We start from the raw sequence: 14,210 nt of genomic DNA on the forward strand, positions 1-14,210 counted from the left end.
TACTCTAAGAGGAATAGAGAAGTATATATGATTGATAAACTTGGTGGAGTTATCAAACAAATTTGTTGTCAATGAGATAACAGTAAGTGAAAATACAGGCCAGATATCTACCAGTCCCATGTTTCAACCAATCGTCCCAAGTTAGAGCAGGGATATATATACTGTAATGATAATTGAAAAGCTAGAATCTCTTTACGATTGACAGATTAAATTTTTCACCCGCGCGGGAGCTCGCGGGCGTTCTGTGAGCCTTCTTGGCTCAATCCTCTGACCATGTTAAAAATAGTAACCTCAGCAGTGACAGATCATTTCGATGGAAGTTGTTGGAATGTTTCCAAGACTCTTGACAGAAAATCCTTTGTTTTATTGTCAATGATGACTGACAGTGCTGTTATATATTAATTTTGTTAGATCTGATATATTGATGTTTGTGAACGTGCACTTAATAGTTTTGATTCCCATGGAAGAATCATAGTCTGGTTTTCATGTTCTTAGATGCTGCTTTAGAGCTTTATAGCTAGCCTGTTAATTCATAATTCATACCATACACTGGTCTAATATTAACCACTTTGTTTATGTCTAGTTCAAATGCATGTTGGGTTCAACAGGTCACAGGTCATAGACACAGGTCACAGCTCATGCAAACTACAGACCTGAAAACTATGCTGCACTTGTAACATAATTCATAACATGTTTCTTAAAATATTACATGCCATGGAAATGTTGTTTACAAAACATGCTTGGCTTTTTAAGAGATTGCGGGCATCAGAAATCTTGCTGGTAACACTCTTGTTGAGTCAATTGCAGCTGGCAATAAGCTGGTAGACAGTTTGCCAGCAACATTTGTGTAAATTCTATTTTTAGAAAAGGATTTGGTTTAAGGGGAGACATTTGATGGTAATCTACCGGTAACAGAGAAAAATAGCAATTTGCTGGCAACAAAGAAATTTTGTTTACAGTTTTTGCCGGCACTTTTTCCACCCTATATCATTTGGCAATTTGCCGGCTACACCAAACATAAATTTTGTGTCCTTTGAATTGCTTGTATGGTCACGTCATGAATGACTGTTCAAATTCACCAATTGGCCTGAAAAACTTTTGGTCATACCATCTAATTATGGATGATGAAAATAAAACATGGTCAAATACTTATATTAGACAACCCTACAGTTTGCAGGCTGCTTTCCACAACCTACAACTTGAACAAACCCCAAACATTTTAGGTCATGCTCGGGCCAAAACAGCAAAACATTCCTTTGCTCCTAGCATTGATGTTGCGGTAAGTTTAGGAGTAAAAGATTTGGAACACGATCATGCTGACAAATTGGGAAACATGCCCCAAACATGCCTCCCTGCCACTTAAGGTCATGGGAGTTTTTCAAGTTCAAAATGGCTGAGTGGCCCGATAATAAAGCTTGGGCCATACTATGGGTCGTTGCTTTCCATGAAGTGAATTTTAAAGAAATTGGACTTGTTTTTCTGTCCACACAATATCCATAGTCAGAATTGAGGATTGAAACCAATTGAACCAGACCAAAGGCCCAAGCCCTAGAATTGAATCTCTTGATTGCAGGACAAAGTTCTAGGTATTCTAAGTAAGGTTCTAGATTGAATATTGTCATTAATGATGCAAGCAATCAACAAAAGAAAAAAAGAAAAGATCAAGCCATAAGTAGGCAAAAACTATTGTTCACCAACTTTTGAATTTGTAAAAGTTTGAATTTGTAAAAGTTAGTGGGTTTCACGAGCTTTCCAATGATATTCAAACAAGGACTTCTCAGATTGCCTAACACAAAGAAATGGACAGAAAACTGACAAAAAATCTGACCCCCTGGAAAATATGGACTGTTTTAATTGCTTTGATTGTTTAAATGCAAACATCGTGGAACTGTCAAATCCATTGTCATTGAATGCACTGCACTGCAATACATAATATTGATTGTTTTACTTTGTTCAATTAAGAAAATGCTATGGCATTGTTTGAAAAGGAACATTCAATCATATGAAAATCAACAAGCGCTTTCATCGAATTAGAAAGGATATTTTGATAATCTAACTCTTGCATCAAATTCTGTTTGTATCAAAAAGTAGGATCAATGGTTGGTCCTGGGATTTTTCCAAGCACCAAGCAATGCCTCCGTTTTTACTTTCAAATTGAGTTTTTAACAAAGGCGTAAGCCGCAATATCAGAGGCAGGGGGCGCCTTGAGCCCCCCTGTGGGTCCAGGGCTAGCCCTGGTGGGGGGTTCAGAAAGCTGAGCATATTTTTGTCTTTAAAACGGTTAAAATTGAATGAATTTATAGAATTTATCAATGAACTCAATTTGAATTGAGTTTAATGCCACCGTCTAACGGGGGCATTTGGGTGCTTGGAAAAAACACTGGTTGGTCATATGCGACAATCTCATTGTTTAAACCTTGAAAAAGACATTCTGATTGAGCAGCCAAATTTTAAGTTATCAAGCAAAAGGAACATATAATTTGATGATTGCCTAACTGTGTCTGAGATTAACCCTAATCTTGCAAATTTTACATGAAATGGTGTATTTATTAATGAAAATATTATAATTCAATTATAAAAGAAAATTATACAAAAAAAACCAAAATTATATGTAGAAATGTAGAAAAAAGTGGTAATGGCAGTGTTTTTTTTAATCACTGAAAACAAATAAAATTTATCTGTGTTTAGAATTTACTTGGGAAGTTTTATTTTGATATTTTATAATGCTAGAAGATTAGATTGGTTTCATCCATCTGACTTTGATTCAATTTCTAATATATCAGATTTCACAAAAATTAACTTAAAAACAGCATGCATACAGCTTATCATTGAAGTTTAGCTTTAATAACAAAATCTCAATACAATTGAATTTAATTTTATTTCAAGAAACTATGTCTACATATAATATCAGATCATATCTTCATAACTCTAGATTGTGGTTTTTAAAACTTTGGTTGATGTTAGTTGTTAGGTTCATCTATCCATATTTTTTAATCTTAGCTCAACGTTTTAGTGTGTATGTTTCAGCCTATTTTTATGTAAAAGTACAGTTGGAAAGTTTTGAGGTTTAGAGTTATATTATTAAAGTTCAATTCAAAGTTTAATAAGATCCCTTATTATTGTTTTTTTCTTGGCAATCCAAAAGTAATATACTGTACTGCAGTCTGAATGAGTAGAAAACTGTCAATTTCTCTTTATGAATAAATAATTTTCAATTTCTTTTTATTAAAACAAGTATCACTATCAACAGGTATCAAGTGTCATGTTTTCATAAAACAACGGTTTTGTATTGAAATCTTACATGCAAGTTTTTTTAGGGACCCAAATCTGTTGACTCATCTTTGTTTGTTTTTGAAGCACTGGGAACTTTCACAGTATGTGGAATATACTTCTACAATTCAGTTCACTTTTACTACGACGATCTCTGTAATTAAGCTGTTTTTTCTTCAGTTCTTTGATTTTATTTACACATCTAGTTTGAGGTAGTTAAAAAATTTTTAAAATGAAATGTATAAGGGTATAAAGTATAAGGGTTATAAAAAAGTCCTTGTGATTTTCAGTCTGTTTTGAAATTTTATATTATTTTCCATACATTTTCTCTTCAAATTATACTCATTAGTTTGATTAAGAAGCTTATTTCCTTAGCAGCAGGCAACACTGTGACTATGAAATATTTTGTGAATATTCTAAACAGTAGGATTTCTTCACTTCACTTTTATTATTTTTATGATTTCAAAAATTGAAAAGGAACTACATCTGAAATCACGAGAAACATGATGATACTGCATGAAGAAGAAGCATCCTCTTTCTTTATTGTCTTTCTTCAGTTTAACTTCAAGAAAAGTTTTTTTATAAGAACTTACTTAAATTACAATTTACATTGCCAGAAAACCAAATTTTAATTAACTTACAAAAATAAAATGTACTAAATTTGATCCATAAAAATTGGGATTGTGTGTGTTATAACGTGAAAGATTTTGAAGCTGTTTGAAGGCCTTTATAATTAAAGAATGTTGTTGATTTTAAATAAGTTTTTTTATATTCTTTCAACAAGAAGGTGTTTTTCTCTTTGTTTTCTGTTGTCATTTGTGATAATTAACTGTCGCGCATTTTATAATTAAACTGTTAGATAATCTGACAATTAGTTTAGAAAAAACTGGTTTTTCTCTGACCATTGTATCTTCCTTTCAAAAGTTAATGACGAAAAATGGTTTGGAGGAAATTACTCCTTATGAAGGTTTGATCAAGTTAAAATTTTTTTTTTCAAATTTCTTCGTTTTTTAAGTTTGTAGAGTGCTGCTTTTCATGTTGATGTTGTCAAGAAATTTTTTTGGTCTTCTTTAGGGATCTGTTACTTTTTCTTTTAGATAATTGATTAGCAGGAGGAGTTGAAGTTTCTGAGTATTTTCAAATTGTGATGAATAAAATGTTGAACATGTGTGAAGACTTAAATCATGTTTTGATGGTTTTTTCTCTTGCCCATCATTGAAAGCAATCAATCTTTTTCAAGTTAATTTTGTATTATATCTTTTTATGTTTCATTTATGTTTTTGCGCTTTTTCTGTCAGTAGCGTAATTTAGAAATAACCTCTCAACTGTTTAAAAATTATCAGTTAACAATATTTTAATATTGAAAAACACATTTTCATTGATCTATATTTTGCTAGAAACTATCCTCAACTCAAACAGCACTGTATACTTTCATCAGCTCATATTTTTTTAACTGAGCCTGTGGTGATAACATACCATCTACAATATGTGACTAAATATTGTGTTAAGAATTCCCTTCCCCCTTAGTATCTATGTTGATGGGTAGAAAGCCACCATGCTCAGAAAAAGTGAACATCAACACTGATATTAGGGGGGGGAGGGATTTTTTAAGAAATTGCCACATATTTTGTCACTGATTGTAGATACAACCTTTTCATGTGTGCTACAAAGAAAATTTTAAGGATAATACTGAGTAGCTTAAGCATTTTAGGAACTACTTGTGAATTTCCAGCACATTCTATTTACTTTTAAAATCATGTGGTTTTTATTTCTTCAAACAATCTTCTCTTCGAGTAATAGCTTCTGGTCTGTTTTGGTAGGATTTGTACAATTTTTTTTACATAGTATAAATGTAATAAATAGTTTTTCTAGGACTTTAAAATGATCATTTGGGTCAAAGAATTTGTCTTTGATAAAAACTATGGCAATAGAGGTCATTTGTCTTATTGCTGTCAATGTGCAAATCTCCCTTGCGAAAATGATGCTCTGAAACCCTACTATATGTCAATGGAGATTAGTTGTACATTAAATCTTTTAAAGGGCACCCACTGACTAAGTTGGATGTATTATAATTTTTAATGTGCCCTTAGTTCATTCTTTAAACTTCTAATTTCTTTGCTCATTTCTAGATTATGCATGATTTTTTATATTAATTCTTAATCTCTCTCAGACAAAATATTAAAATATACCAAATAAAGTATACCAAAACAAAACAATACCATCTCACAACAATTCACAAAATACACAAATAGAAAATGGAGCTGAGAGTTGGAAGTCGTTTCAGGCTAGGCCGAAAAATTGGTAGTGGATCCTTTGGAGATATCTATTTAGGTGAGTTTTTTCAAAATAAGAATTCATCAAACTTTTCGGGATGAGATGGAGTTTTTACAAGCTCTTATTTGATTTGGTTGGTCGTTAGCCAGTAATAAAACAATTTCGTTACTTTTTCTAAAGAACGCGTCATTTTTATTACTTCAAATGACCAATTATTAAGGTATCTTATAAAAACTCCATCTCATCTGAACTTTTTGCTCAGTCCCCCAACCATTTTACACCCAGGCCTCCAGACCAGGGAGATATTCAATTGGCTTTGTTTAAGCTGTACATTCACATCTGAATGTAAGGGAATCCAAGGGAATTATGTCGAGTCTTCTACTAAAAGTAATTGATGGATACATTTTACATCATTCTACAATGCACTTTTATGTGTTAAATTTCAATTTAGGTTTACAAATAGTTCCTTTTCTACATTGAAAATTTTCTAAAATTAAATCAATTTTTTGAGAAAAAAAATCAATATTTTGATACTGCACTTGAGATATTTTCCCTTAGAGACTCACAATTTCATATCAAAGTCTGTTTATCATACACTGGCTATTGATTGTAAGATATATTTTAAGATTTGATTACTTTTACAACAGTGTTCCCAAGGTTCTTTAAATGTTTGTCTCGTTTCGACCTCGGGATTTGCTTTGTAAATTTGTATGAAATAAAAGTTATATGATATGAGAGAGTTGCTTGAACTTTTGACAGGTTCCCTCATGTGATATAGATAATTTACTGGTTGCTATAGCAACCAAAGAACTTTTAGGTATCCTTGTGACATTTCTATCTTTGAGATGTTAAAAACAAAACAATGAATCTGTTCTGATGATCCAGACTTGAGATTTTATTCATAACGGTGTTATATACTGATCTTTTATAAATTGTATAAATCATTTCCCAAAGGGTAAGTTATTAAATAAAAGACTCGAGGCTCAGTGTCTAAATTTCGTAAAATTCTGTGAATAACTTGATATTTTTTTCTCTCAATTTATACCGAAAGACAACACTGCAATTGATAGAATTTATTGGTTTTTAGTAAGTGTTTAGTCTGAACAAAAATAGTTGAAAACGATTGAATAGTAAAGTTAAAGGCTCGAAATAACTATTTCAAGTGGGTCGGACAAAATGTCCGATCAGGGTTGCTTTAGCTTCAAAATTATGATTTTCTGGTCGGACAAGAAGCTATTTGGGTCGGACAATGTCCGATGTCCGACCATTATTTCAAGCCCTGTTAAAGCATGCTAGATTATTGTTTTATCATGTTTTTTTGCCAACTTTCTCTTCACCAGGTACAAACATAACGAATAATGAAGAAGTGGCCATCAAATTGGAATGTGTCCATTCAAAACATCCACAATTACACATTGAAGCACGATTTTACAGACTCATGCAGGGTGGAGGTCAGTAGAGGGTCCTCAAATTATTCTTGGTGTAAATGGGCTTTTCCAGAAAAAAATCGAACCATTTCCGTTCCAAGAGGGTAAGGTTTGAAATGCAGTGGAATTCCATAAAGGTAGACGAAAATCCGTCAAAAATAAGCGGAATTCCAACAGGGTAATGATTGAAAATTTGTAAAAATTCGGAATTCCAGAGGGGTATGATCCTAAAATTGCCTGGAATTCCAAGGGGGTAGGTCACAAAAGGTTGGACCTCCTCAACAGGGGGTGCACGGTTTTTTTTCTAGAAAAGCCCAATTGTTTTTCACAATTAGAGTGCTTTTCTATATTTCTTCGTGATACTTCGTTTTTGATTTTGTACTTTATGGTACTCATCCAATTCGTGGAATCCGATGATTGACCATTGCTGATACACTGTTGGATGAGCTCTCCTGAAGTTGAAATAATTAGGAAGCAGTGGTTCGTCTGGCAGTGTATTGAGGAATTAGTCAAGATGTTGTTTAAAAGTTTGTTTGGTACAGTTTGTGAGGTTTCGAAGGGATTTTGGCAGAGCATTACTATTGCAGAGGGAATAACTTCATTTAAAGAAATATTATTTTTTCTATATCAATACCACTGGGTTTCATGCATTGGTAAAACTAAAACTACATAATTTCAACATCATTCGGACCTAAAATCAAAAAAGAAAAATTAATAAGGTGGGACGTCAAAGGCAAAGTGAGAAAACTCAAGATGTTTTTTTTGTGAAAAAATGTTTATATACAACCAAGTGGGTTCTTTTCTTTAAATTTAGTACAAAAAAGGACTAAGCGGTTTGCGATAAATTTGACATATTTACAGCCTGGCTGTATTACAAAATCAGAACCCAAGGGGGAGGGGAGTTCTCGGCCAATTTTTACTCCTGACCTTAAAAACGTTGGTCAGTATGCCCCACTATAATAGGTTGAATTGTCACAAAAAATTACATCTTGATTTTCTGACATCGAAAACCTCATCTCGCAAAGACGTCAAAACAATACTAGGGTAATAGCTCTCGTTATAAAGTATTTAAAAGAATTTAATGATCAGACAAATCTTCTAAAAACCCTTTCCTTCTATAGATAAGAGAAATTAGTAACATAAGTTCTGAAATTAGATTTTCATTGAAAATGGTGCAGAATGGTGTCATAAATATCATTTTATTATTTTCTTGAATCCTAGCCCTTTGAGTGCCAGGGTCCTTTTTTCTAAGTTTTTTTTAAAAAATCGCTAGTTCAAACTTTAAGGGCTTATATCTCCTGATCTAGAAGGAATTAGAAGCTCGTATATAGCTCGTTGGATAGCTTAGAGTCTCTCCTTTCTTTTGGGCGCCTTCGGCGCCGCCCGATTTAGGAAGGGCGTGGTGGGCGGCGGCCAAGGGGGGGGGGTAGGTTAGGGAATTAAAGCAGTCAGGCCCGCTGCGCGGACCTGACTGAACTGATGAAAAGGTGCCCAGTGGTAAAATTTCAAATCAATTCACTAGAAGACAGAATAAAGTAAAACAGGGCCAAATTTGGAGGTTCTTGGATCACTCGTTGACCAAAAATAGTCAAAAAACGGTCAGAATCTCAAAAAAAGTGAATTTTTGTCAATTTTTTGCATTTTTTTGACTTTTTTGCTTAAAATTTCGCTGGAAAGACTCACTTTTGAATTTTTTTTTGCTTGACCATAAAGGACAATCTAATTCCTACGAGTTCGACCAAAAATAACGATTTCTAACTCAAACTGGGCATTACAGGAGGGCTTCGCCCTCCTATATAGCCCATGTCGTATATATACGACATCGGCACTTAAAGGGCTAGACAAGAAATTGTGGAAAAGATTGTTGTGATAAACATGGGTTTTCATTTTTAACATCATTTTCATTCATTGAAGGAAACTCAATATTGCGTAAATTTTGATATTGGCATGTCCTAGACCACATTTTCTATCAATTTTCATCTCAATCTAGAAATCATTAATTTTTGTGGTTTTATTTATGGCTATTAGTATTAGTATCAAAATCAAGTAAAAAATAACTGCTTCTCGACGATCCTGCTCACAAACTTTTCAGCCGGTTGATGAAATATATTTTCTCATGGGATTTTTCACACTAAGAGATGTTTATGCACTATGTGTGGCCCTTTCCCTCTCCACCAATATAGTTAGGGGAGTTTTGGATTTAGAGCTTTTTCTCTCCATCACCAAAAATCATTTTATTATAGCTACAAAAACTTTCCTTTTTAACTTTTTCTTTAGTCGGATCAAATGTTTTTTTGAATTTCCTTGGTAAGATTTGAAACCATTAAATCCTACCAAAGTTGCGCGGCCCAGCGTGCTCCGCGTAGATTTCACTGAAATGCCGGATTGAAAGTAAAATTTACCGCCAGAAGAATGTACCAAATGTTCCATTCGAAAACAAAGAAATCGCTAGATTCAATCTGTCGTCAATAATACGGCGCACATTTTAAAGGCTTCACTTTTTCATTTCAGGTTTTAAGATTCGCTTATACTTCATTGGTTATGTACTCGTTATTATGCCTTAACTATTCAAATCATTTTATGAGAGTTTAGTATTAAAACTTTTCTTTTATCACTTTCTTTTTACAGTCGGTATACCATCGATCAAATGGTGTGGAACAGAAGGCGATTACAATGTTTTGGTCATGGAGCTCCTGGGTCCAAGTTTGGAAGATTTATTCAATTTTTGTAACCGTAAATTCAGTATCAAAACCGTCCTACTGCTCGCTGACCAACTGGTAAGTGGAAGGTCCATTTTTATGATTAATCTGATTTTTAAACATTTTGTTTTTCCCAGAAGATTTGGTAAATAAGTAAGTCTGTGACCGTATTCAGAGGTGACCCCGAAGGCTTCTCTTTAGATATTTACCCGAAGGTAGTGGAGGTCGTCATTCTTTCTACCTGAGTTGTTCCACTTACCCTTGATCCTTCTCTTTAATCGCTGAGCGTCAAGCAGAGAGGAATCAAGTACCATCTTTATATTAAATACGAAGTCTGTAGTATAACCCGACCGGGGATTGAAACCATAACCTTTCGCACCTTAGCCGGATGCTCTACCTCTGCACTACGGTTGCCCAGAAGGTATAATGTACTCTCGATACTTCATGCTGAATGACTAGATGGATTTTTATATAATTTATGACTTTTTGAAAAAATAATAAAAAGGGCTTAGAAAGACTTTTAATATAAGGAGGGAAGAGTGGTCAGATTAGGGGCATCTATAAATGGAAAGTGTGAAAATCCCTTCTTGGTGATGCTTTCTTTGTCCCTGTTCCCACAATGGCATAGTGATTTATTTACACTTAACATTTCAATTCAAGGAAGTCAACCCTTTCGCGTTTTATCTTCTAAGATAATTTTGACGACATGATTATTTTATAATAGGTTGTTTTGACACCCTATGACTATTTGTACCAATTTCAATTTTTTGCCTGCTCAATAATTGTTTTGAAATTTGAAAAAAAAGTTTCACTCCGTCATGATAAGGAAGTCATACTTTCTGGGAGCCTTTCGGGGCGAATTTGGTTGCCCTGAAATTAGTTCATTTTTGATTTGTCAAAAAGAAAGGAAATTTTGGCCAATTAAACTCTTGTTCTTCGGAAATTGTGCTCTCAAATGTTGAGATACAAAAGCAGCTGGCTGCAACAATAATTTCTAATAGCTTGCTTGACATCTCAAACGAAGACAAGCAGGCCTTTTTGTTTGAAATATAAATTGATCAACGGTCTCAGCGCTTCCTTCCTTGTTCCATGTAATCTCTCGATTCCTTCTTCAAAGTACGACTCAAGAAAAAAGTAAACCACAATTCTTACCTGGTTCTTTCTTGGTGCCGACTCGTTTTTAGCCTGCTACACGTTTTTTTAAATAAGAACAAACTATATAAGAACTTAAGACTTCGGTGGCCAAAATATTAAGAACAACTTAAGAACATTTTGAGGCTTCGCGGACTCTGAAACACAAACTTTCTTAGCATATAGCAAAAAGTTAAGAACATCTGAAGGCTTCAATGTGTGTACTTATCTTGAATTGAAAATTCTTTCTGTTAATGTTTGTATGGCCAAATACTGGTTTTCCTAGGAACATTATGTATATGATGTTGTTTAGATGGGTTGAGGATAGTGACTATTTGGAAATTCTAGACCTCTAGTTTTTATATAACTTATTGATTTTATCTCTTTACCGCTTTACCTTGACTAGAAATACCCTTTTTGAGGCCCCTTAAGGATGTTCACTGACACAGACCTGTAAAGCTTTTTTTGTTGCACTTTAGTAGAATCTTTTCAGTTTTCCTTTGTCCGCCGCCAAGTTTTTTTTCGAAGGATGGTCGAAGGTCGGTCCAAACTTTCACGAACAAAGACACGCGTCTTGAGGGAAATCCCCAACCACTCTCCCAGTATTATTCATAATGTATGTTTATATACACGTTTTTTTATTTAAGAACATCCAAATTTTTTGAAGCCTTCGTATCTTTTTGAGTTTTTAAGCCTAAAAATGTCCTTAACTTGTTCTTATTTTCACCATTTTTGCCCATTTTTCTAAGAAACCGGCTGTTTTAGAGTCCGTGAAGCCTTAAAATTTTCTTAACATGTTCTTAACATTTCGGCCATTGAAGCCTTATGTTCTTATATAGTTTGTTCTTATAAAAAAACTTGTACAGTTCAATTCACTTGGATGGTTTTGAAAACAACAAAAAAACTTCGATAAACGAAAGTAGTTTATAACCACTGTGACATGACAACGTCACTTTGACAAGCTAATTAACACTTCCGGCGCTCTCAACTAGAACTAATTATAACTTTGTTTTTGTTTTGTATACGCTTTTTCGTAAAATGGTATAATACAGTAACAATACTAATTTTTCTTCTCCGAAGTCGAAGCACTTTTTTTATAAGAACGCGAAACTCGATTTCACATTTTTTACGCAAATTTGAAAATAATGAGAGCTGTTCGGGATTTTTTACTTTTTTTAAAGCACGGCTGTTCATATTTTCTGGCACTTTCAGCCTCAAATTATTCTATCCTGTTCTTATTTTGAAGAGCAAAATTAGGGTATTCCAGGCTCTGTTAAAATTCAACCTTCAATTTGCTTAATATTCAGCCATTTCATCAGTCGATGGATGGATTGTTCTTAAATTGTTCTTCTTTAGACATTTTTGAGCCTCATTGTTATCATGAAAATACAGTGTCATCGGTATGATTTATGTTCACATTTTTCTCTCCAAATTTTAAGCTTGGGAGATCGCGTGCTGTACTAAAAAACTAACATATCACAATATATAAAATAAACATATAAAAAATGACAGCCTGACCCTATATTTTCATATCTGTTCTGAATGAAATTCGCAAACAACATCTAAACTCCCGACCGTTCTCATTCACTTTCAATGATAGAACTTATCAACAATTAACACTTTTATTGCATACACGTTTTTTTTATAAGAATATCCAACATTTTTGAAGCCTTCGGATGTTCTTAACTTTTTGAGTTTTAAGCCTAAAAATGTTCTTAACCATTTTGTGAGTATTTTGTCCATTTCATAATAAATTAGGTGTTTTGGAGTCCGCAAAGCCTTAAAATGTTCTTAACTTGTTCTTAATAGTATGGCCATCGAAGCCTTATGTTCTTATATAGTTTGTTCTTATAAAAATGACACTACTAAATTTGATCCATCGAAAAAATCATTCGAAAAACTTTGTGGTTTTTTTACACTCAGAACGCGATGGTCCTGATTACTCACGATTTATTTTGACCGTGAAACGTCAATTGCAACAAAAAAGATGTTGTAAAAGTGACGCAATGTCAGCTGCTGACATAATATGCTGAGTTGCGTTGTTTGTTGCGTTTGTGTTTTCTTTTGAAGAAAAAACATACGATGTCCGTGTCACAGCAGCTCCGTAGGTTAATTTTAAGCTCTACAGGCTACTCCAAAGCTTTTTGGACATACAAATACACATTCTGAAATTCTTGCTCAACTGAATTTGAGAACTGAAACACTGATGTCATATCTTCAAAAATTGCATCAAGCTTCGTACGGTTTCTAAGGAGAATATTTTCGACATCCCCTTTACAGACCGAACAGTGATAGGGAAGAGAATAACTTCAACTCTGCGGGGGTGTAGCAAATTTTTGGATGGATTTGCTCGAAAAATTTAGATTGAGAATTTTAACATATGTTGGGAACTATTTTTTTGACCCCCCTCCAACCCCTTAAATTAAACTGTCCGTCTAATACACACTTTCGTTGGTACCACTCAAAGCGGCCGTAGCATAAAGGTAGAACATCTAGCTGTGGTCGCAAGGTTGTAAGCTAAATTCCCGACCGGACCATACCATATTATATATACATGGTACAAACTTGTACTTGGTGCCTATCTGCTTGATGCTAAAGAGAAGGACTAGGGGTATGTAGAAAAGTCCATCCAGGGAAGTACCGACCATTGAGCAGACAGCTAGAGAAAATGGCGCCTTTTTTTCGTCCCCCACTCTACTACCCTCTCAACTTTTTCATTATTTTTCTTTCCAGATCAGTCGTTTAGAATACGTACACTCCAAAAACTTCATTCACAGAGACGTCAAACCAGATAACTTTTTGATGGGCCTTGGCAAGAAAGGGAACCTGGTATACATTATTGATTTCGGATTAGCCAAGAAATATCGCGACCAAAAGACACATCTACACATTCCATACAGAGAGAATAAAAATTTGACCGGTACCGCTCGATACGCTAGTATAAACACGCATTTGGGTATAGGTAAGTTTTAGAACGCTCTTCGTTATTACACCGCTCGATACGCTAGTATAAACACTCATTTGGGTATAGGTAAGTTTTAGAACGCTCTTCGTTATTACACCGCTCGATACGCTAGTATCAAACGCATTGGTATAGGTAAGTTTTAGAACGCTCTTCGTTGTGACACCGCTCGATACGCTAGTATAAACACGCATTTGGCTTTGGATAGGTTAGTTTTTAAAAACTCTCTCGCTCGAACGCTAGTATAAACACGCATTTGGCTTTGGTATAGGTTAGTTTTAGAACGCTCTTCGTTGTGAACACGCTCGATACGCTAGTATAAACACGCATTTGGCTTTGGTATAGGTTAGTTTTAGAACGCTCTTCGTTATTACACCGCTTGTTACACTAGTGTAAACACGCATTTGGGTAAAGGTAAGTTTTGGAAATTGTACCTCTAAATACCCC

General features: G+C 34.3%; 2 protein-coding genes across 3 annotated transcripts in view; one reads left to right on the forward strand and one right to left on the reverse strand.

Moving 5' to 3' along the window:
* The window catches only part of LOC136808750 (ubiquitin carboxyl-terminal hydrolase 22-like), a 151,219-nt gene that overhangs the window by 67,510 nt on the left and 69,499 nt on the right, over window positions 1-14,210 (reverse strand). The gene's annotated exons all lie outside the window — the stretch shown is intronic.
* The window catches only part of LOC136808768 (casein kinase I-like), a 57,863-nt gene that overhangs the window by 35,724 nt on the left and 7,929 nt on the right, over window positions 1-14,210 (forward strand). The window contains exons 2-5 of the mRNA XM_067065307.1: window positions 5,469-5,601; window positions 6,885-6,995; window positions 9,600-9,748; window positions 13,535-13,763. Of these exons, the coding sequence (XP_066921408.1) occupies window positions 5,526-5,601; window positions 6,885-6,995; window positions 9,600-9,748; window positions 13,535-13,763 (565 nt within the window). The 5' untranslated portion in view covers window positions 5,469-5,525. The remainder of the gene's footprint in view (window positions 1-5,468; window positions 5,602-6,884; window positions 6,996-9,599; window positions 9,749-13,534; window positions 13,764-14,210) is intronic.

The sequence above is a fragment of the Clytia hemisphaerica genome, unplaced genomic scaffold (assembly GCF_902728285.1).
Source record: "Clytia hemisphaerica strain Z4C2 unplaced genomic scaffold, Clytia hemisphaerica genome assembly, whole genome shotgun sequence".
NCBI lineage: Eukaryota > Metazoa > Cnidaria > Hydrozoa > Leptothecata > Clytiidae > Clytia > Clytia hemisphaerica.